Source organism: Stegodyphus dumicola, chromosome 5, assembly GCF_044657685.1.
Source record: "Stegodyphus dumicola isolate Sdum_Otavi_A_Nest chromosome 5, ASM4465768v1".
NCBI classification, from domain to species: Eukaryota; Metazoa; Arthropoda; class Arachnida; order Araneae; family Eresidae; genus Stegodyphus; species Stegodyphus dumicola.
This window is the reverse complement of record NC_140772.1, coordinates 154,631,014-154,656,872: the sequence shown is the minus strand read 5'-3', so window position 1 is coordinate 154,656,872 and position 25,859 is coordinate 154,631,014. Positions and strand designations below refer to the sequence as shown.

At 29.6% G+C, this 25,859-nt stretch overlaps 1 protein-coding gene and 1 long non-coding RNA gene across 2 annotated transcripts; both read left to right on the top strand.

The window, feature by feature from the left end:
* Window positions 1–256: 256 nt before the first annotated feature.
* On the top strand, window positions 257–24,895 carry LOC118203175 (uncharacterized). Its single transcript, XM_085817275.1, has 4 exons — window positions 257–278; window positions 641–710; window positions 19,258–19,658; window positions 24,509–24,895. The coding sequence occupies exons 2-4, from the start codon at window positions 650–652 to the stop codon at window positions 24,839–24,841; spliced, it is 795 nt and encodes a 264-aa protein (XP_085673401.1). The 5' UTR covers window positions 257–278; window positions 641–649; the 3' UTR covers window positions 24,842–24,895.
* LOC118203256 (uncharacterized) lies at window positions 2,418–8,354 on the top strand. The gene is made up of 4 exons (XR_004760538.2): window positions 2,418–2,564; window positions 3,624–3,733; window positions 5,804–5,846; window positions 7,981–8,354. It is a non-coding gene; the product is annotated as an uncharacterized LOC118203256 (long non-coding RNA).
* Window positions 24,896–25,859: the final 964 nt, after the last annotated feature.

Sequence of the window (25,859 nt, the reverse complement as noted above, 5' to 3'; positions counted from 1 at the left end):
TAACAATTATCTTTTATTATCTTTTAATTTTGATATGGATATAAAACGATATCCGTCTGGGTGGCTCATTTGTTTAAATAGTGATATAGAACAACGATAATTTTTTATCTAGCTGATAAGGAATCTATTTATCTTTCATGGCAGATTTTTTTAAAGTATTTCAATATCAAACGTAACTGTCTAAGAAAAACGATGTCTTTCTCGATCTGATTTGTCACGGACTTATTTATTTTACTCTGATAAGAACCTCTAAATCTTCAGACACTTCTGTAATTTCTGTAATTCCCACTTTTCAAAAAAACTACTTAGTGAATAATTTGCAAAAGTATTTTATTTCTTGAAAAATACAATACTAAAGTTTTTTTCTTTATTTTTCTTTTCTCTCCCTCCAACTCTTTAAGTTTCGTTTGAAAATCCTCTTGAGTAAAACAAGCCGTTGCCTTTAAAATGCTTCAAGTTGCTGGAGAATGCGTTTAATTTTTTACTAAGTTTTCAAACTAGAAATTCTTTGGAAATATTATTCTATATATCTATTTTAATTTTACAATGCTAAGTTCTTTTCGCTCATTATGCCTATTATAGAAAGTTTATTGATTATGCTGTTGATATAAATTACCTAATCAAAAGTCTCTCTTTACAGGTACCTAAAATGAAGTTGATATCAGCTCTCGTTTCTTGTTCTGCAATATTAGTCGCCGTTAGAACGAAAGGTATACGAATATTTGATATTTTATTTTATCAACTCGGATTAGAAATATGACGGATTTATTTCTTTTCGTTTAAAGATAGATAATTCTGTGGATTTGAGAAAGTGAGATATATTAAAGTTTTTATCAGACATAAAGCCATTGTCATTTTAGTTTGAAATAGCTCTATTCCTCATTGAAATATTTAAAATGTGTTTATTTTCTCTTTTAAGTGATTTTATTTAATTAGATAAATTCTTCTATGAAATTAAATAAAAAATTATATGTCTTTTCACACACACACACACACAAAAAAAAAAAAAAAAAAAAAAAGCACACTTTTTTGGTGAAATAAGGGTATGGTATTTTTTGCACGTTACTTTTACGAAATTTATACGAATGAAAAAGGCTTGAAGTTACTGTTGACTCTTGATCGTTATTTTCCACACGTTATTTTTACGAAAATTATACGAATCCGAATGTACTGATAAAACTACCGCCATGATGGTATATTTTATTCGTCACTTTTACGCATATTATACGAATCCGAATGTTCTGAAAGAAACTACTGCCTTTATGGTATATTTCATTCGCCACTTTTACGGATATTATACGAAGTCTAAAAAGATTGAAAATGAAGTTTATTAATTCAAAATATTTAGTGTATTTCTGGCATTTCACTTTGTTTTCCTTGTCCACGAACATGAAAAAAGGGGCATTCATATATGAGGCTAAAATTTTTCTATAAATTTTAACATGTGAGCTAAATCTTTACGTGCATTTTTACAAAAAAATTATATTTTCTTAATTCAAACATCTTCAAAATAACTTATTTATTTTCTTATATCAAATTTGTCATTTTTATTCATATCAACACTTACATTAATTTACACAATTTAATTTCTTTTATGAAAATCCTATTACCCATTTAACTGGAAGAAGCTGTATATTAAATTTGTGTACTTACTGAGTTTGGTATAATACTCGCCTTATTTTATTTAGCAAATGTGGGCAATTAAATTGGAATAAGACTAGCAAATCTTTCATGTCGAGGAATAGAATAATAAATACAGCAGAAGATGCTCGAAAACGTTTAACTTCTTGAACAATAGTTTAATGTAGACCAAAGGATCATTAATTATAATCAAAGATATACTAATATTTTTATTTAATAATAATAATAATAACTCTACGAAATTGCAAGTTGAATCCTGATATTTTACATATATTTCAGTTCCTTTAATCTTTGTTATAAAAATCATATGAGGCTAATTTTTTTTTATTTTGTTTAATGTACGGAAAAAATGATATAGCGATTTTAGTAATTTTTATATGAGGAAAAAATTAATAAATAATGTAAATAAATCATTATATTATATTTTATATTTTTCCTGAAACAGTTAAAGACATTCTTAATATGGAGATCTACAGAATAAGTACAAGGGTCCAGTTAAATGAACTCAAAATTTGCATAGTTAATTTTACGCTAACTTTTAAAAATTAACCGGATTTACGATTATACACTGAGCATGCGCATACACAGACATTTCTATTTTTCGTAGAAAAATTTAATTATTACCTTAATACAGAGATGCTGTGAATATAAATTTAAATAATGCAAAAGTAAGTTTATTTCATATGCTAATTTAGAGGCTTTCTTAATATGTTTAATTATAAAGAAAAAAAAAGCGTTGCAATTCTTGTTCACTGACCAATGGCAAAGCAGACACTTTCTACTTCCGGTTGTGGCGGGATATTTGTGAAGTCAGCACTCAGCAATGGCGGTCGAAAAGAATGGTAAAGTCGCAAAGAATACTGTTTGTTCGTGGATTGGCGTTTGTGACTGAATCCATCGAAGTTACTAATTATTTGAAGAAAGTAAGTGAATATTTTTTATTTTCAGTGTTTAATACTCGTACTTTCTTCACCTATATAAAATTTTATAAATAACGTCTGTGTAGGAAATGTGATTTTCCATGTGTTGTTCTTTTGTGTACGTGCCTAATGATTCATTTTCAGGATTTGGTACTGTTAAATTTTGCACTAGTCTGTTTCTTACTGTTTGTGTCACTCCTTTTTGTATGTGTCTCACCTTTTTATAGTTATATTATTTTTACTCAAACGTTTTAATATTTATCTAAAAGCATACTTTAATTAAGCAGGAAATAGCTTTTAATGGAAAAAGAAAGGCAATATTAACATGACTAATTGTTCAGAAATCTGTTATGGAAATGTTATCTACCTTATGCCAAAAAATAAAGCATGTAACTTTCATTTATTTATGAAATTCAAAATTTTTTATTTGCTTAGTGTTTTCCCTAAAAATAATTTAATTTCTTATTTTTGAATTTAGTTTTATAAATTTGCTTTAATATATAATCTTTAAGTCAAAGATATTGTGCTCTTAAAAAAGGAAATTTTATGCCATAGAAACACAGGTACTTTGTTCCAAATCTGTGTTCATTTTTTTTTTTTATATATATACTGAATTTTTATGTACTTGTAATTACTGAAATATATCCTTTCATGAATAATAAATAAGTCCTTTCATGAATGCATTTCTTTTTTGTTTGTTTGATTTTGTTGTTTTAAAAGATCTGCCATAGTTAAAGAAAGAAAATAAAGTAAGAATGCTTTACTTTCAGTTTTGAATAAGTTTATTACTATTTACTGCAGCTTCAAGTTTCTCTAAACATAATTTTCGAAGTCAAAACTTGATAGTTATGTTGATTATTAGACTTGCATGAAAAAATTAGTATTTGATCTAAAATACCTTAAATTATTTGAATTATATTTTACTAAATCATGTATTTTGATATAACTAGATAGTTAAAAAAATTAAAATTGTAAATGTGCAGAAATGCTTATATAAAACTAAGAAATTGTTTATATTTTTGTTGCTTTTTCCCTTGTAAATTAATTATATATATATTACAGTCTGGGGAGTCAGCACCCTGCTGAATTGTAGTAAACGAGACGTCCAATCTACTAGACCATCAAAGATGCAGATTTGGATTTTCTATTTCATAGTTATTGAAATCATAATGGTATGTTTGTTTAAATTAGTACTGTTTATGAATGTGATAAAAATAAATTCTGATAAGCTAAGAAATGATTTATTTTCTATTAATTATGAACTGTAAATAATGTAATCAATTTTCTTCATAGTATTTACTAAACATTTTTTTTAAAAAAAGGGAGGTAGTCTTATTTATACAATTCTTGCAGAGATACCAAGAAATAAAACATTTCAGGAATTTTCACTCAGTATATCTTGATGTGTAAAATCGTGTTGTTCAATGCCATATTACTTTTTCACAGGAAAGTAATTTTATTGATCTAACATCTGCATAAATCAAACTTTTTTAAGAATGATTACAGTTTCTAAGCTAACTTAAAATTTTCAGATTTAGAAAATGTATGTTTAATTTAGCATTAGTTTTCCATGGAATAGAAAAGGTTTTCAAAATGTTCAGTTGTTAGAGGGAAATAATATAAATGAGATTGTCCTGATACAGTTTCAGCTGGAAATGAAACTGAATTTTCGGATAGTGAAGATTTCATTTAAGAATTCTAATAAAACTGATTAATGTAAATCCTCTGCATTTAAGAATTCTAATAAAACTGATTAATGTGAATCCTATGATTCATGTAGGTATTCTTCTGTTATCAGGACCAGATTCAGAAATGTGTGTTTATATGCATGCATTTTTAAATGTAGGTGCTCGTGTGTGCATGTGTATATTCTTTATGTATGTATGTGTATATTTTACACATATATGCGCATACATGCATATACACATGCTTACATATCTACAGTGGAACCCCGAGATACGAGTTTAATTCGTTCCAGCATTCAACTGGTATAGCGAATTTCTCGTATTTAGAAACAAGCTTCCCCATTGAAAATAATGGAAATTCAGTTAACCCGTTCCACACCCCAAAAAATATCAACATTTTAATATCAAGTCAATTTTTCCTAATAAATAACACTGGTAAATAATATAACAATAGTTTAACTTTGTTACCAACATTTTAACTCCTTCTAATTAATCCACACCAACAACAGCTTCTCAACATCTAGGAGTACTTTTATGGTGCTTGGAAGAAATAATTCCTTTGGTTACATCAGGTTTCTTAATTTCTTCCTGCTTCTTCAGAATAGTATAGATTTTCGATGTTGAAAGGCCGCAAGTCTTCGCCAATTCCGTCACCATGCTTATGTTTATCTATGATTTCTTTCTTGATATTGACGGCCATGGCCTCCTTATTTTTCTTTGCAGCACTATCTGAGGCAACAATCTTCTTGCGAGGCATCTTGAAATAATTATTTTCACGTTAAATGTCAAAACAATTAACTTACAAGTGCACAAACACGTATATAAAAGAACACCGAGTGATCTGTCGAGGGGATTTCCCGAGTTGAGCCGGATAGGGAAATGACGCCACCCGTACCAACAGCCTGGCTCGTTACTCGAATTAATGCTCGTATTTTGCTCATACTTTCCTCGTATCTCGAGGTTTCATTGTACATTTCTGAATCCCGTCCTAATAACAGAGGAGTACCTTTGCCAGTATTGCAACAGAGCTAGAATGAATTATTGTGTTAAATATGTGGAAAATGCATGCTTAAAGTACTGTTATTTTCTAAAAATATTCTGTATGTCTATTTTTTACAAGAAGAAAAAATAGCTAAAAGCTGTTAATTTACTCGTATTTATTAGTCCAAAGGGGCTTTGTCCCTAAAGAACTATTGTTTTTGTTTTGCATTGGTTCATTATAAATATCTGTTTCACTTTTCAAACTGTTCCTACCAAATGTTAGCGTCCCTAGTGTGGGATTAATACTCTCTATCTTAGTGCCCTCTATAACCTATGTTAGGGTTAACCTGTATAACCTACAAGGATTGCCAGTTTAGGCGAGATATCTAGGTAGTCATCATAATACGTACCTTATTTTTTATTATTTTTAAATTAAATTGAAAGTAATAAACTAGTTTTCAAGAATGGAGTTAAACTAGATTTGCATTCAACTCTGGTTTATTGTGTTAATGATGTTTTGCTGTAACAAATATGAATTTTTCGTTTAAGTATAATAATTGAAAATGTTTTTTCTAGAGAATGAAGTACTGCCACTAAGGTAAAGGTGCTAACTTGCAAGGTAATTTTCTATTCTACATTAACTCAATCTTTATGTCCTGTTACAGATATATTGGCAGAAATAATGAAAACCTGACATTCAAAAAGAAAAATAATAACGTTGAATGTAGTATATTAGATGGTTAACTGCGGTTTGGCAGCTCATTAATAATCTTACACATATTGAGTACAAATAACTTTGACAATTACCGGTATTTTCAATAGTATAAAATTAGGCAAGAAAGCAGCTTTAGCTTAGCACCGATTTTAAATAAAATTCTCTTACCAATATTGGTTTGACGAAGGTAAAATATAATTGAATTTAATAAGTTGGAAATACTGTCTGTCTTTCCATGAGTTAAAAAATAATTTCAAATAAAATTTCTTTTTTCAGTTTTTCATGTTATTTGTTTAATGTTATTGTAATCTGATTTATCATATTTAGTCACATATTCCATCCCTCTGCACTATAGTATATAATTCAAAGGACTTATCAGTTTCAGCAATATTTTTTTACCAGTATACATTTTTACCATAACTCTGTTTCTAAATCATATCCTGAAAAATTAAGGAGTAAAGTACACAAAGAAGGAAAATATGCAAGTAAATAATGGCATTTAGTGTTGTTTATGTGTCTAATATTTGTACTAGATTGTAAAAGTTATAAAATTCTATTAGCTTTTTTAAATTATTCTTTTTTAAATTGAGATGCTTCTTTGCACCCAAATGGTTAAAGCCCTAGCGTGACTTTGGTACTTTGATCTAACTTCTATTCCTAATAAATAATCCAGCTGCATACAGTTTACTCAATTTCTGCCATGTGTAAGGTAAACAATATTAGCTTTTTTTAAATATATATCTTTTACAACTATTCCATCAGGTAGATTTCTTTCATATTTTGCCTTAATTGAGTCATCCTGCTAATTAAAAATTTATTAAAGTTAATATGTTAAGTTTTTGTGTGTATAATTCATTTTAAGTATGTGCAAGCAAATGCATACATTAACAGTTACGTAGAATTATATTTTGGGTATCAAATTCAGAAATTTTGGGGCTGTTTTTAGAAGATTTATTAATGATTTATACTATATTAATATTGGTAAAAAAATTCTGTGGCTTTTATATGAGAGTATATATTTTAAAATAGCTGCATGATATGGTAGAGGTAAAAAGCTTCATGTGGATCATAAATTAATATTATGTGGGAATTTTTCATTTATTTAATAAAGAAAATATTCAAGCCACAATTAAATTTTTTTCACTGGATTATTTGCATACAAAGTTTGCAGCAAATATTTCCTGCAACAGAAGTGACAATTTTTATTTTGCCAAGACAGGAAATTTAGTTAGTGTAAGTAGTAACTCTATTTTGAGATGTTAAACAGGAAGGCAAATTTTTGAATTTAAATTGATTTTTGAAGGAAGACTTCATTTAGTCTTGCTATCATTCTACGTGGCTCTTAACTTTTTTATGGTATTTATAATTTTATTGTTATTCAGCTTTCTGTTTGCTTAGAATGCACATGAACGTAGACTTGAAATATTTTATATTGCAAACTGAGATGCCATTGTTATCATAATTAAAGATTTTTGCTCTGATTTTGGAGGAATTTACTGATAATACTTTTGATTGTGTATTGGTTTCTGGTTTATTGAAATGTGTAAAATAGCCTGTTAATGCATATACGTATGTTAATGACATGTATATGTTTATGAAGTATTCTGTTATATGTATATAGTGTTGTGATTAGTTTTCTGCTTACTCTTTATTTAAGAAAAAGTTATCTGTAAGAAAGCAAATATTCTTTACTATATGTAGGAGTAAAATTGAAAAGGCTAATGCAATATAATTAATACAAAATTAAGTTTTTTCTCATGTACTTAAATACTAAAGACTTTCTCAACCTTGCAGTTCTAAACAAATCTTAAGTATTTTTTACTTGAAATTATAGGCATTGTGTAAGGTATATAATTGAAGCTTACTGTGTGATAGTATGAAATTAAATTTTTAAATATGAAATATTCAGTGCACTTTACTGCATCTTTACTGCGTCACTTTACTGCATTCACTGCATCTTTTAATACTTCAACTATATTTAAAAACTGAAAACATCTGAAGTGTGAAATTATTACAAATTTTTCTTTTTCTTGTTTAGGAGCTGTTTCCAAAACATTGGGTGACAAAGAATTCACTTTTACAAAAATCAAGCAGGATATTAAAGACAGCGAACTATAGAACAAATATGGCGAAGCTGCATGAAGTCTATGTGGAATTTTATTATTGAAAAAAATATGCTCTTCAGATTTAATGTTAGTTTTTATTGTTTAGCAGTAATTGCAGTTTTCGAATACCTGTAAAATAAACCTAATTCTTAAATTTCATGTGTATTTCTTTTGCAAGTATTAGTTCATAATACTTCAAACAACTTGAAATTGTATACTTGTTAATTTATGTGGGATATGTTCATAATAATTTTATAATTTAAATAACTCATTGTCATCATATGAGCATAATCTAAAATGCACAGCATTTGACAACAAATTAATAAAAAAATAGCCAAATTCTAATTGCTTTCTTTTGTCCAGTTGCCTCTTTTTAAATCATTTAATACCATAAAGCTATTTGATGAAAAAAAATAATTGGTATGTGCACATCAACATGTACATTTATAATGATGTTATAGAAAAGTCACATGAGATAAATATTTAAAAACTTAAATATTCCTAAACAAATTAACTTTTTAAAATTTTATCTGGTATATAAGATAAAATAAAGAACATATTTAGGTAATTTTGAATTTGCATAATTTTATGAACTTATTTATGAAATTAACAGTTAATTGTAAAAGGGAACTTTTTAAAAATACTTCAATAAAGCATTTCTTTTGTAGAGGTGAACTTTTAGTACTGATCTAATATATTTATAAGATTTTAAACTGAAAAAGACAACAATAATAGATTACAATATATTGCAAGATTGACTGATAAATGTAAAATTTTTACATATCATAATTATGTGTGTAATTAAAACAGAAGTTACTCGATTAACTTGCATGCAAATTAATATTTTCTTTAACATGTTTGGGATAAACTGAATTTTAATAAATAAATATGTATAGATTTGTGTATTATCTGAAGATATGAATGAAATATTTGTGACATTAAACATTCATCTTCAAGGAAAATAACAAAGTCAACTTGGTAAACTATTGGAAAAGGTAAGTTTTCTACAATTTCCTGGTCTATATTTAACAATTTTAAAATTTAGCACACTCATTCAAATAATCTAAACGTATGTTTTCTTTTGTGCTACATTCGTTTACTGAATTTGTTAATTAACTATATTGTACTTTAGATAGAAATTAACGTAGATATTCCCTGTATTTTACAGTACAAAAACTTATATATTTGATAATAATTGACCTAAATCTTCCCTATGTTTTCTTTGCATATATGAATGACTTTGGTAAAAATTTAGTCCGATGTCTTCTCCTCTTTACTGTGTATAAGTGCACATTTTTGGTAAAAAATTTGCATAAATCTCCAATTACCTATTTACTGCATTTTTCGTAAAATGTGCTTATTTTAATCTATTTTTTATATAAATCTATGCAAAAATGTTCTGCATATTATGATTAAAAGATAAAATTAATATCAAATTTTTACATATCCACCTTTTAGGTATGTACAGCAATATGGAATATATATAACTGGAAAATTTAAATGCAAAAAAAATTAATTTCTATTCAAAAATTACATAACACTAAAAGGCTGAAAATCACTTTTAATATTTCATTTCAAAGTGACTACAAAATATGCAATAAATTTTGTAAACCTGAGTTCTATGTTTTAAATCAATTAATGCTATCGTTCATTTACATGTCATAAGAAAATATCCTTCAGAAAAGCAAATAATTTATTTAAAGTGTTATTTAGTAAAGAACTGTTTGCTACAGTTTGTTACTAAATTTAAATTTATGAAATGAATTTAGTAAACAAAAATGCAAATGAACAATGGTATTAATTGATTTAAAACACAGAATTGATGTTTACTAAGTTTATTGCATATTTTGTAGACACTTTGAAATGAAATATTAAAAGTCATTTTCAGCCTTTAAGTGTAACGTAGTTTTTTAATAGAAATTTATTTATTTATTTATTTTTTGCATTTACTAGTGCATTTAAATTTTCCAGTTATATATATTCCATATTGCTGTACATAACTAAAAGGCAGATATGTAAGAATTTGATATAAAAATTATTTTACTTTTTAATCATAGCATACAGAAAGTTTTTGCATAGATTTATATAAAAAATATGAGATTAAAATAAGTACATTTTATGAAAAATGCAGTGCAAAGGTAATTGGAGATTTTTTACCAAAAAATGTGCATTTATACACAGTAAAGTGGAGAATACATCGGATTAAATTTTTGCCAGTCATTCGCATATGCAAAGAAAACATAGGGAAGATTTAGGTCAATTACTATCAAATATATACGTTTTTGTACCGTAAAATACGGGGAATATCTACCTTAATTTTTACCTAATATATACGTTTATATACAGTAAAAAATCGGGGAAATTTACGTAAATTTTTACTAAATGTATACGCATACGTGAAGCGAAAATTTGAGCCCTGAAATTTACGTATATTATACGTAAAAGTTGCGAATGAACAGTAGTCTCTCGTGTAAATATACCTAAATTTTACGTATAGTATAATGTAAAAATATACGTAAATATTTAGTAATTGCCACTGGACACTTTTTATGATATTTTTACGTTCAACTTGAAAGTTTTTTATACGAAAGGCCATTCGTAAATTGCACGTATTTTTCTTGTGCAATTTACGAATGCAAGCTGCCTGGGATATGTCATTAATTCTGATTTAAAAATACTTGAATTTTTGATTTTGCATGTTTTATTAATCATTCTTTCGACAGCGTAGCTTCTGCTCAAGCATTTATTTCTGAACATGATAAAACATAAACTATCTCTGTAGAGATGTTCTCCGCTCGATTTTTCCTAGTTAAATAAATAAAAAAGGAATTCTAGTTTCGAAATGAAGAATTCAAGACTTTATTATTATTTTTATGATAATAAATTCTTTCTGTTTTTGAATTTTGTCATCAAATACCCACGCAAATTTCCATTAAAAATATTATAGTACAAAGTCCGAAATCCGGAACACCAGATTTTTTTCCTGGGGGGGGGGAACTTTTACAAAATTTAGGAATGAAGAATATACTACTCCAAAAAAAGCTGGTGTGTCGGACAAGCAATTTCTTTATTATTTTAGCTATATTCAGCTTGTTAACATGCATAGTTTGGCATTAGTAGCAATATTTTAGCTATATTTAAATTGTTCACGAAGTAATATATACTTAGTATATATTACTTTGTGAAAATTAAAAATTTTTATACAAAGTATATATACGAATAACTGAGATTATTGTGCGTCATTTTCAAACACCGTAGCCTATGACAATACATTGATTGACGTTTAGGCACGACTACTCGGCCCTTGAACGGTTGTGGAGGTGAGCGGATAATATTTTTCATTATCTGACCTAAGCAGTAAATGATTTCTCTGTTTGCCTCTATTTTCTGTTCGAGTGGTAACCATCAACGACGAGGTACGCAGCTCCGTTCTCTAGAAGTTATGACTAGCTTTTATTTTTATTAGTGTAGTTTTCGTGTTAACACTCAACTAAAATATCCTTCTTTAGGACTTCTGATAATGACGATGATCATTAGAGCGTTTACGTTGACTGAAAGATCGATAAGCTTGTAATATTTTAGCTAATTTATTAGTCCTTCAAAGCTAGAATACTTAACTTAGAATACTAGCTTAAAACTGTATAGCGAATAATTGCTGAGTTCCGTACTTAAATGTTAAGTCCAAAGAAGGGTTAAATTTACCCTTTATTCTAACACGAAAAAATTCACAGATGGCCTCTTTTCGGGTTTACAGTAAGCCATCACTTGGGATTTAACTTAAGCTAGAAAATATGAAACTAATCTTATGCTAACTAAACTAAAACCAATCGAAGTTGCACAGAAATAACTAACAGAGTTGGCCCCATGGAGGTAGGAAAGGGAGGAGGGGCCAACTCGCGCTAAAAGTGAAGCACTGCTTTGAAGCTTGGGTCACCAGATGGGGTGTTCTTTGTTTACATTCAGAAGCTCGCTTGACAAGATTCTGATAGTATTTCGACACACGACAGTTCCATAAAAATCGAAAAAGGGACACTTTCGCATGAAAGAAACATTCATAGTGTGATGGATAATAGCAATTTGTATAGTTTACTGACATTTACGCAAAAATCACATCTTGGTTATTTTTCGATAACTAACAACAGCGATTTTGATTATGAATTTGTTTTATAAAATTATAAGCTGTTGCACTACAAAAATATAGATTTTAAGAAAAATGTTATGCTTAAAGAATGAAAAATACCTTATGGTATATTTAAAATTGTATACGTTTTTCGATACCCTTGATAGAGTATTCGCTACTTTTATTTTATTTTCCAAAAGTCAAAAAGGTTTAAATAAAACAAATTTTTTTCACATCCATATATGTACCATATATATAACATGTACCTTTTAAAATTTTTAGAGGAGAGGCTTTACTGCTCATTTTAAACCCATCGTTTTAATTTTATATATCTGAAAAATAATCACTTTGGGCTTACACGTTTTATAAATATAAAATTATGTATCTTAAAATATTTGTAATTAGGCACATAGGTCAGATTAAGTTTTTATTAAATAGAGTAACGCATGCAAGGGCTATCTGCCTAAAGAAAGAGATGCCATCGTGGAGGAATTTGAAGAAAAACTGACCTTTGAGTAGGTATTAAAAATAATACTTATAATTTTCATTCAAATTATATTCATATATATTTTTTATGTAAAACTTTCGGGTGTATGCTAAATTAGTGTAAATTACTTTACGCGAAAAATATAGTGAATGCACAGAAATTAAAGATTTGCACATGCCGGAAATGAAAAATAGGAAATATGTATGGGTATTTATGCATGTGCTTGCAAAAAGCATGTATCTGCCTTTGACAAAATACTTAAATATTCATTAAATTATTTATAAATGTATTTGAAATGAAGAATTTATTCACTTATAAACAACTGTGAAAGTACTGTCAAGAAATCTAATTATTAAATGTATCTAATTTATAATGATTATAAATGTTATCTAAATATATAATAACCTTAATATTGAATTGTAAACATAAATTGAAATCCTGCTGACAAATACGTTATAAAACTATTTAAGCAAGAATTGTTCGTATTGGAAAGCAATCCGTTAAAAGTTACTGTAAAGCAAATGCTATGAGATGCGCACTTAAGAACGTAATAAAGAGTTTTGGAATATGTATTGTTGAAATGAAGGGTAAAAAAAAATCTGATAAGTATAATTAAAAGAATTATTCCCCTTACATTATATAATAACTCAGTTACAAGTTTTAAATAATACTTAAAAAAACTTATTTTATTCCCTTTCAGAAATGTTCAGAGAAAGTTAAGTACTATTTAAAGTATTCCGCTAATTTTTAATAATTCTCTAATTTAAAATGAACCGAATAGAGCATTAATTATAAATTTACTTATATTTTTCGATTTAAAAGATGCCTCAGAAGCCAAAAAATCATGTCATATTTAAGAAAGTATTTTAGGAAGAAGCTCTATAAATAGAAAAGAAATAATACATAATTTTAATATTAATAATATAATAAACTTTGATCTTAATTTTTGTACCTTAACCGAATAAAATTGAATTACCTTAATTTTTTTTTCTAATGTAATTAATGAAAACTTGTGAAAATATTTCATTCAAATTAAACCATTCTGAGAAAACTGTCCTGTGAAAAATATAGCATTTAATATATACATTTATATGTATATTTACTACGTAATTACAAAATATTTACATCCGAACGCGTCAAATCCCATAGAACTCAATGGTAAATGACCCAATGTTTTGGTCACCACGTAGGGATCACCGGTGCTTCAGAGCAGGGTACGGGAGAAACTTGTTTAGGGCGACTCCATCTTACTTCCTACCTCCATGGTTGGCCCTTATTAAAGATCGCCGGCGAATAATAGCAGGCACGTAACAAAACGGCCGAAAAGTCGTAAGATTAAGACTGAAAGCAACGACGTGGCGAAAAGGCAGAACATGCTGCACTAGAAATTTCTGAGCACTTCTACAGAAGTGAACGAGACTTCAACTTAAATACTGGATCTACCTCATTTACATAAAATGTGATCCTGAAAACTCATTCTGGTAGAGAATCCTAGGTGGTAAACAAGAGAGTAAAGGAAAGTTTGTTTTAAAATAAAAATAACTAATAGGAAATTAAATTCCTACAACCTTTCAACCGATTATGATTTCACGATACGAAATCTTAAATCCACACCAGTGCCTGGCAAAAACTTTAAGTTACAAAAGCCACTGAATCCTGAAATAGCTAAAAATGTAAAGAAAGCACTCTCTGATTCAGAGAAGAGAAAAGAGTCAAGAGGAAATTTAAGTCTGCCAAGATAAAAATCAACTCAGCCATTCTTGAAAAATATTTCGGTCCCGTAATGCCTAGATGATCAAGTCAAAAAGTTAAAATCCAAGATAGATGAGTAATGACCTAAAGCTGTACTCACATAATTGTCATTAAAATACGAAAAAAATATATGAAAAAAATCTTTCAAATAAAATAATCCGAACGGATGAAAAAATCAACCTATGACGAAAAAGGTGATGAATGCAAGGTTCCACGCATGCCCGCCGAGATTTCAAAAAGTGTAGAGCCTATGGGGGTAACACAAAGCAACCGATTTAATTAAGAGAATTAATTAAGAATTAAAATAAAATAATCCATAATTAATTAATAATTAAAAGAAAATAATCCAGAAATCGGAGACAAACATGAAGAAAACTCCCTTTAACGGTATTTGGACAAGAAGTCGGAGATCCAGTAAATGAAGCCCCAAGACATATTTGTTTGAAATAAGATATTCTAATTTTTTTTTTTTTTTTTTTTTTTTGGCATAACATTGGGAAGAAAGAAAGATTTGAAAGCAATTAAGTTCAATTAGAAGAACAGCTTGCGCTTCTCCTTAATTTTTTGTTTCAACTTATTTTTACAGGGTATTATTATTACAGTAATTTTATCAAAATTAAAAAGTTTGAATTTTTGCTTACGCCAAAAAAGGTTTCTAATTTTGAAGCTGTAACTGGATTTGCAAAGTAAAAGCATGTTTGGTACTACCTTCTACAGTGACATTGGTCTGAGAAAACGGCGTTGGAGCAATTCGGACATAAGAATGTGCGATTTTGAAAATTAGGAAAAATAGCAATCTTATTTTACTTAGATTTTTGCCATAGCGAAAACGAAATTTTTGCAATTAATGGAATTTGTGAAGAAATGTGGTGAAGTGATAATAAAGGAAGATAATATAACAGTTTTTCATTGCGATGACCAGGGCTCCAATCAGCCCATCAACTAACGAATGGCGAAATTTGTAAGTATGGTTTTAATCCTAGAAAATATCACTATCGATTGCGGCTAAAGTTGCAAAGAAATTTTTGAAAATGTAAATATTTTGATTGAAAGTTTAATGGAAATTTTCGTCACGGCAGTTAAAGGATTTTAACAGTGGAATTTTGTAGCTGAATAATATATTATCTTGTCTGTAAAATTAAAGAGAAAGTTTTAGCACAAAAATGAAAAGTTCAAATAATTTACACGGAAATAAATGTTTAATAAAACAAATAAATAAGTACTGAGCATTTTTTTTTTTTGGAAATTTGGATTTTTTTTAAAAGTCATAAATACTTTATTATTCATAAAAGAACTATTTCATATTTTTTATTTTATAGTTTCTACGTGTCATCATATTAGATTTGAACTAATGATCTAAAATCCGGATTTATTCTGGATTTCGGATTTGCATTTAATAACAATCGTAATGCTTGATCGACTAGTACTTAAGTGTTAATGAGTGTCAATTATTAAACGAATCTTTATAGTAGTTGCAAACATAACTGGATGAAAAAGATAATATTAGCGAAATCGTTTCTAAGCTTTTAAAACTTTTAATTTAATTTGGTAAAATTATGTCAAAGTGCATCAGGGACTACAAGACAAAGAATCTCTAATTGCTCAAAGTGTAATTTCTGTTAAGCGAACAAAAGTTAAGTTCATCATATAAAAGCCGACTTACTGATTTGTTTCGGTTTGACTAACCAGTTCTTTATTTAAATTTAGTCATGATTTACTCCTACTTAGCCTACAGCTTTGTCTCAGATAGTAGAAGAAACAGAGGATATAATTTCTGGGAGGTCTTACTTTGTCTCGGGTAGGTCAATCAATCGCACTTCCTGGAAGCAAAAGTTCACGGAAATGTTTCTTAACCACGCACAAGCTAAGAGTAAGCTAGCAGAGCTGTTTTGGTTTGATTTATTTTTATTATGGCAAACCACTCGAATGCTAATCTGCCAAAACGGGACGGATGTCTTCGTGGAGGACTTTCTAAGGTAAACTGGCTCGTATACACTTTACATTTCGTGGGGAAAACCACGGAAACGCTTATGCAGCCAGCCTGTTCTCTGGGATTTGCACTCTGTTCCGAACTAACAGTGTTCAACGACTGTAGCGCTCGGCCGCTGGGAGGCGCTAGCAGAGCTGATAGCGATTTAAAGGTTATTAAGTAAACAAATTAGCAGTTGATTGACAGCGTGCTGCGGCTGTGAATTATTTTAGCTTATTAGTTACAGTACCAAGTTTAACAGAAAGATTTTAGTTTATTCAAACATTTCCTTCAGCAAAGTTCCGAGTACTTTTAATTAAAGTCCTGAAAAAATTTTGAAATCTGTTTTCTGCTCTCTGCAAACTGGTTAGAAAACTTTTGGGTTATGATTTTTTTAGTTTTTGTCATTTTACGAGTTACTTTGTAGGGACGATGAACTAAAAATAATTACGTACGTATTTGCGTAACCACCTTGGCACAGTTTGGCGAATTTAACGGAAGAAAAGAATGATGACTTAAAAATTAATTGCTACATGCTTACATATTTTATATCGTATTTAGGTATTTATCCCAAAATATAATCAACGAAGCTATTAATCAACGAACCTTTAACCAAAGAGGGTTTTTCTTTATTTTAATCCGGTGAAAATTTCGTAACGATCGCCTTGAGAAGCCTGTAATGATTTTGTGGCAAAATACCGTATTCGTTCGTAAATTTTACTGCATTTTTTACTTCCTTGTACGAAGTAAAAAGGAAGTACTGTAATCGCGAAAAGTTTCAGGCAGCATATTTCAACGAAAATATCCATTTTGACCGCTATCGAATGCAATTTAACGATGTTTTTGCATGATATCTGTACGTAAGGACAGAATAAAATACTCTTTTCCTTCAAAAAAATTATAAAACTGCTTTAAAATTAATTCTGAAGAGAATTTTTCGTGGCGTCTGTACGAACGTATGTACGTACGTGCGTACGTACGTATCTCGCATAACTCAAAAACGAGTAGCCTCAGAACGTTGAAATTTTGTATATAGAACTGCTATAACATGTAGATGTGCCCCTCGTATTTTGGTTGCAATCGGCCGCACCAAACGTATATAAATTTTTATATATATATATATCCACTCTATTACCCGGCTCAGTAATCTCAGTTTCTTTACTCTTATATGTTTGCAAATTGTACATTTTTTGCTTTAAAAATGATTGAATTATGTTGTTTTTATCTTCCGGTTAAGGATTTTATGCCTTTAGTAAATCTGTGTGCAATATTTTTGGAATTATCAGCAATTTTAAAGTTGTTTAATTGCCGCTAAGCCTGGTTTTAATGGCGGCCATTGATGTTTACATTTGAAACAGGAGACTAGTGGATTTGTTGCCAATCTAGAGAAACTTAGCTTCGCAACAACAAAGATAACGCATTCATTTATTATTGCCAATTAAATCATGCTTAATTCTTTCTGGAATTTTTTCGAGGAAATAAGCGTTTGAGATTTATTTCGTAATTTTCAATATAGATATTTTGAGTTTTTATGTATTTTTGCCTTGTCGCGAAGTGAGAACTGAATTAATTAAATGAGAAATACTCAATCGTCTGTGAAAAACTGTTTCTTTTTTGTTTTGTTTGCTTAATTTCTTTTATACATAGCTCTAGCTTTATTATAGTATTTGAATAGAACATGTGGCAACGATTAGATAATTCTATTCTTTAAATGATATAAATTTTGTGCATTCTGAGTTATAATATGAACGAAATATAATACTGTTAAGTAAACCTAGCGCCAGAGTGTCGCTATGGTAAACAAAGTGAATTTTAAAGAATGCATTTATTCTATTGTGGTTTATGCGTGGTCGGCGAAGTAGGTTTAATTCAATCTAATAAGTTTAAATAAAATGCAAGAAAAAATGCGTATAATTTAATATTCCGTACAAGGAAGTCATGTGGTGTATACATCAGATTTTTACTTACTGTAGGCAAATGATCCCATATTTTCAAATTGAGCTTGTGAACAAACAAGCAAACAAAAAATCGAAGTTTGTCCATAAAAACTGTTAGAACTTAGAACGAAACAAAAAAGAATTAAAACTGAAGACTGGCAGAATGTTAAAACAAAAGACTTATGCTGTACACTAAGATAGTGAAGAAGTCTCTTGGTTGCCAGAGTTTGGCGCATTTTGAAACTCTGATAATTCCTCCTAAAGTGATTGTGATAATATATAATTGACATAATAGCAAGGTCAATTGTTTTACTAAAACCTAAGAAGTACTGGAATAATTAAATGCAGATAAAATTCACTGCCTTTCAAAAAATCGGAAATTTTGAATTTTGCATCTCCTTCTCATTAAAAATGCTTTTTTGTGTGTGTGTGGGGGGGTGGAGTTGAGGGAACTGATGCGTAATTGATGCAGTTTTTATTTTTCAGTCGGCGTCCAAATATCGGGACTAACATTTATCACAGATTGTACAATCTGTGATAAATGATTATACAATTCTGACCTGCATAATCTTTTCTGTAAGTCAAAAATAATTATAATTACCCAAATGAGGGAATTTTATCTTATATTTTTGTTCATCGTATTTTCATTTTAACAAAAGTAATACTGTTAAAAAATAATATTATTTGCTGAGAAGTTTCGGAATGACTGAAATTCTTGATAACTTGAGTCTTAATAATTTGAGTTTTGCTGCTTATTTATTTCATTGCGTCTGTGGTATACAGGAGCTATAAAAAATTGAATAGCATTCTCTATATTATTTTCTGATTAATTTTTTAATTCTTCATTTCTAATAGCAGAATACATTTATTTTTAACTGTTAAAATAATTATTTTTCAAGTGTTTAATAGAGACAAATGGTCTGACAATGATTTTAACAATTACAGCCATGACTAAAGATTCTTCTCTCATAGAAGAGGAGGCGGAAGAATACGATGAGAAACTTTCTTCATTCATTCGCGAAATTCTGGAGAATTTTCGAGAGCAGATGCCGGACGGTATTCCCGACATCGGAGTTCCTCCTGTAGATCCGCTTGTAATTCCTAATATCGATGAAGACATTGATGATGGCATCGCAAGGATGCAGCTGCGCATGCGTCAGATCAACATTACCGGTATTTCCAAGTTTGAAATCAAACTTCTGAAAGCTGACTTGGAGAAGGGTTTCGCAAATTTCAGTATTTCTGTGCCTGAACTTACAGCTGATGGCTACTGCTTCATGAACGGCAAGATCTTAGGAATATTCCCCATAAGCAGCGATGGACCATTCTTCATTCATGTCACTCAGGTAATTTAAAAAATGTCAATCTTTTGCATTATTAAGGTTTGGTTACAATAAGATCTCACTTACTGTCACTTCAGTTAATACTGATACTATGGACGGTTCATTACTATCCTACAACATCGAATGATTTCACCTGTTATATGTTTCCAGTTGGAGGAAATACGCTCTCACAAAACAATACAAATGATTTAAAGTAAGTGATCGTGGGATACATTTATCTGCAGATTTATTATAGTTGTCCGATTGTTGTCGTATGTTTAAAATTATAGAGGTATTTGCTATGTAATATAGAGACTACTGACTTTGACACAAAACCGGACTAGCTTTGGGTGTAAAATCTTATAAAAGCTCCAAAAAACCGTGCGGTTAATAAGTGTGAATTGACGCCTTTAAAAAATGGTCTTTTAAAAAGACGAATGACGAAATCCCGTTGAAAATATCTGTGCTTTGCCAGTTGTGAATAATAAACGAAGTTTCTATAATCTAAAATGAACACCAAATATCGAACCAAATTTTGCGGCCTAAATGCAGGAAAGTACTTTTTTAACAGTAAACGGTAAAAAAATTCTTTCAAAGAGAGAAATTAAACTGACGCTGAAGGGAAATCCTACGCCTTTAGGCTAAATAAGTAGAAAGCAGAGTTCTGTGCTAGTATGTATTTACCTTGACATTGGAGCTTCCATGAATAATTTCGCATAGAACCCAGCTCTTAATCATTTATCATCAATTCGATGCCATATATGTAAAGTAAATGAATAAAAAGCAGTTTAATACCTTAGTAAGAGACCGTTTAAATCCTCGTTTGTTTGAGGCAAAAGCAATGTGTAAGTAGCTCTTCACACTCCTCTGTTCTGTGCATAATCTCTAAGTGCACTGCGAAAAAAAAAAAAAAAAAAAAAAGGTAAAGTTCTATATCTCCCGTTCTTACCGGGCCTATTGACAAAATTCAAATTGCGTTTTTCATGTTCCGAAAGCGCGACTTAGGATATATATTAGATTTATATATAGCATTGTTCTAACATAGGTATTCTGACACAAAATCGGACTTTTTCTGAAATAACATCACAATTTTTTTCCATATTTCGATTCTACGACTCAAATTATGTCTAATATTAAATTTTGTAAAATTTGATGCGAAATTTACAGAGAAATTAAAAAAATTATCTTTGCTAATTTTTTCCAGTTTGTGCCAAGAATAATTCACTTGGCGAACTTTTCAACGTGTGGCAACCAATTTTCCCTTCCATTATGCCGGAGAGGAAAAAATGGCACCTCGTTCCTACCTTTCTGCATTGTGCATGAGCGGAAGAAAAGTGACTTCGTTTCTACTTTCATATAATTTTAGCATAGTGTCTAAACCACATTTGATGTTTTATCGCTTTCAACAAATATGCCAAATTTCAAAATGGGCCAATATATAAATTCACGTATATCTTCGGAAATTTGAATAAAAAACTGTAATTTTTTGCAGATATGCTACTTAAAGATGAGGGTAAAATTTTATAGATTATAATTCAATTTTTTTTGAAAAAACATAAAATTATTTAAAAATGCAAATTTAAAAATAAATCCTAAAATATGGATGAATTTTATTTGGAATGAAACTGAATTTCGAAATATGAAAGGAAGAATTAAATAAGTTTAATAAAAAAGAGAGATAGAGCTAAAACTTTGTGAGCTAATTTCTTAAAAACTACTCTTGCGATTTTTGCAAAATTTTGTAGTTTGGCGTAATTTGAGTCGTAGAATCAAAATATGGAAAAACAATGGTATGTTATTTCAGAAAAAGTTCGATTTTGTGTCAAAATACCTATATAATATAATCGTCCTAATAATATATTAGGACGATGCTATATATCAGTTGTGGTCAAAGTGCGGCTCGCGAGCCTGATACGGCTCTCGCAGTCAGTTTGTGCGGCTCGTGCATATAAAATATATGTATGAAATATGGTAAACTAAAACTATTCAGTGTCCAAAAAGAAGTAATTAATTAGTTTAGATTCTTTTTACAAAGTTAATCAGGGATTTCTTTCTATTTAAAACCTCCTCCACTACTTCTATAATGATTTAAATATGAACTTGTGGCTTTTAGAAAATCTAGATGCGGCTCTCGAACATTCCTCAATTCAAACGTGCGGCTCTTACTGACACGAAGTTTGGCCAACCCTGCTATATATAAATCTAATACATATTTTAAATGGCTCTTTCGAGACATGAAAAACGCAAGTTGAATTTCGTCAATCGGCCTAGTAGAACGGCAGATATAGAACTGTCCTCCCTTTTTTTACGCAGTGTACATGGATACGGCATATGTATAAACGTCCCTCCGCCCGTAGACACTTAAAAGTTAAAAAACTGGTTAAATTTCACCTTTGGAAACATCTCCACAGTGAACGTATGCTATTCAGGTTGAAGAAAAAATAATGAAAAGGAAGTTAGGAAATAAGTGGAGGAGAATTTGCCTCATTTGGGTTTTATATAATAGAAAAATCTCAAAGCTTGTTTTATGAAAAGAGTACTTTTAACTCCACGATTGCTCAGCTTTTTTATGTGAAGGATTATAATTTACAAATACTGCACCCATAACTCGGATTAAAAAATTATCATGTGTTCCGTAAAAAATTGAATAAACGCAAAAACATCAGGTATGATCTGCAAAATTACACATTACAGCTTTAGGCTTTATCTACAGCAATTTTTCGGCAATAATTACTTAAACATTACAAAGAAATGAAGCGCGAAATTAAACATCGCAAATTTACGCGCTAATACTAAATGCATTACAAAATTATTTCCACAGGAGTTTACTTTTCGTAGTAACGATTAAGAAGAGTTAGTGAAAGGCCGGCACTATAATTTTCAATGTTAGAAACGTCTATAATGGACTCTTTCACATTGTTTTGGTTGCGTTATGTTATTTTGCTTATCTCTGTTAGTCTAAGTATAAAAAATAAAACAAAAATTGAGTGTTTTCTACTAAGCTCTGTCTCTCCAACCGAAAAAAAAAAAAAAAAAAAAAAAAAAAAAGGAGCATGAAAGCTAAAGTATAGCTTGTACATCACCAGGAAAGTATACATGAAGATAATTCTCATGGTGTTGCCATTCAGTGTGTCAAAAGATCGTTGATTTCTCTTATTATATTGTTATCAGTCAAAAAACTTAATAGTTTAAAAGCAATGAACATACGCTTTAATAATTTACATATTTATGTTATTTAAAAATAATTTATATAAATTAACCGTTTCAGTCCGGCCAAGCGCTATCGCGCTTCGCTTGTCGTATGCCAAAAATACGCGCAGCGCGATAGCGCTTCTCTTGTTTTGTATCGAGGAATGCGAAGACGCTGCTGTTGGTAAGTACACTTTACGCAATTATTGAGAGCAGTTGTAGTGATATCAGTAGCAGTTGTTTTACAGGAATTGGAAATTATTTTCATTTTTTTACCAAGTGTTATACGGATAATTACGAAATAACCCATGTGTTAAGTTCTGATTCATTTGAAAGTGACTATGTTATGAGAAGTGATAATGAAGAGTATAGTAATGACCTTGAAAGTGATATTGGAAGTGACATCATCATTCGTTCTAAGAGATTACGAGTTATTAGTGATAGCAGTGATGATGATGAAGTAACTGCAAGTACCTCGGATGACGATATTATTGATGAGCTTTTACCCGTTGATACAAGTTTTTCGAACGAATCGAATACTTTTTCTGAAGTACCTGGACCAAAGCATGCCCCTCCTCCTGATGCGAAACCAATTGAATATTTCAATAATTTTTTTTCAATTTTCAATAATTTTTTTCAAGTATACTAACCAACAGCAGCGTCTTCGCATTCTTGATACAAAACAAGAGAAGCGCTATCGCGCTGCGCCGTATTTTTGGCATACGACAAGTGAAGCGCGATAGCGCTTCGCCGGAATGAAACGGTTAAAATGCAGTCAATTTATACTATATCGAACTGAAAATTTTTATGAGCATTTTCAGCTTTATTTTAATTAAAAATGATGTTTGTAAGGTCAAATAGTTTTTATATCGATGTAAAATAATCAATTGCTTTCCATTATTTCTAGGAACTAAATTTTTTTATAAGTTTTATTTTTATTTTTAAATCTCAAAATTTTTTAGGTATTCCAGACATTAATTGGTGAACTGGACTGGGATCCACAGGCTTTACATTAGACAACCCTGTTCTACCTTAACCATTTATTGGCAGTTTTTCGTATTTTCTTAAATGATAACTAATTTAATCAAATAAATTAACTTATTATTTAAAAATATTTACCGTGATTACTGGCATAATTTTACCTCTTGAAAACCGGGCGAGAAAAAATACGCGGTCTACCCGATTTTTCAAAGACGTCTTTAATGATAAACATAGTACATTAAAAAGCACACATAGAGAAATACTAATGTTGTTACATTGTGTATTTCAAAAGATGTTTTCAAATGATTTATTAATTTCTGTAATATTCCTTTTACTTACACAAAATACTTTCCTGTTTGTGGATACATTTTACTTTGTTACCATAAATTAGAAGTTTTTTAATGCTGAAAAAACTAGAAAACCACGCTAGAGATATGCAGCTAACTACGGTTGTTTTCACCATTTATCAAGAAGGCAATAGAAAGAAAAACTTTTATTTAAATTTTTTTAATTTCAGCAACCAATGACTTGCTTCATTGCATAAATATCCAGAAATTTTATTATTTTTACGGTTTCATGTTATTAGGATTTGATTTATGATTGTGACAGAGATAAATCTTTTTTCTTTTTTTTTTTTTTTTTGGTTTGTTAGTAATCTAACATGTATCGTTCTTCCATTAAATTTTTTAATTTAATCCTTTTAGGTCAGCATCGATGGTTACAGTGATTTAAATGTTACTGCCGGAAGTGGAACGCGTGTACATATGAATGATTTGAAACTGAATTTCACATTTGGACCTCTTGATCTCGAATTCAAGAGCCTGCTTGGTGGAGAAAGATGGACACAGGTTCTGATTAAACTTGTAACCGGCCTTGGACGTAAATTATTTTTTCACTTTCATCAAGAGGCCATGACAGAGCTGAACAAAGCATTATTGAAGCTTATTAATAATGAACTGGATAAAGGGACACTCTCTGAGTTGTTGGATCAAATACAGTTATCAGTTCCCAGATCACTGAAAATAAGATTTAAATGAAAATTACTTGTCGATTGATGTATTTGAAAAATTAAAATGAATAGAAAGCATAAATTTCTTTGTTCATATTCTATCTAAAGTTCATTCAATTCAAAGTTACATAGGTCACGAGATAACATATGTACTTACTATCTACAAACAGATGCACAAAAAAGAGTATATATAATGATATAGATCGCAATGACTGGAAGCAGTAAGATGAAAGGGTGCCAAATCAGATTGGAAAACCTAGTTGCCTCTGAAAACTAATGTAATTATCTTTAATTAAATGCAATGGAATTAATTTTGAAAATAACCTTCCATCAAACTGAACTTCCTAGGGATTCACTTGTGTTTCCCAAAGAAATTATAATAACAATTTTTGTGTTTTTAATAATTTTTATCATTTAGATTTAAATAAATTTTATTTAGACTCAAATATATTAAACAGCAAAAATATTTTAAAGCAGCATTTTCATCTTTAAAGGTCATTTGTATGTTTTACATCCGTCTTATTTGATTTTTATCAGGATCCTATTAATTTCTACATAAAATTTTTAAATCATTAAAACAAAAACCTTCATTAAAACGTAACAGGAATGCATCAAAACTAAAAATAAGCAAAACAATCTTACCTTTGGTGATCTGAGAAGTATACTAGTGCATGTTAACACAAATCGACATTAAGATAATGAGAAATTAACTGGTAAAGAGGAACAACAGACATCCAGTTACCAGGATTTTAGTTATCTGGAACTCCAGTTATCCGCATTTTGTATTCTTTCTGGTTAAGTAATATTAAGGACACTATTAATTTAGTTTATTATATTAAATTTTTAGCTGATTTATTTTAACATAATTCGATACTAAATTTATAAGCAAATTTTAAATTTAGATATTGTGTTTGTTATTGTTGTGACTTATCTGATTTGTTTGATAGTAATATCAGAACAAGCTCACGAAAATCATCTTGGCAAGGAGTGCAAGACTGCACCTGTCGTTGGCAAGAGCCCTGAGCATCATACAGGTGACAATATGA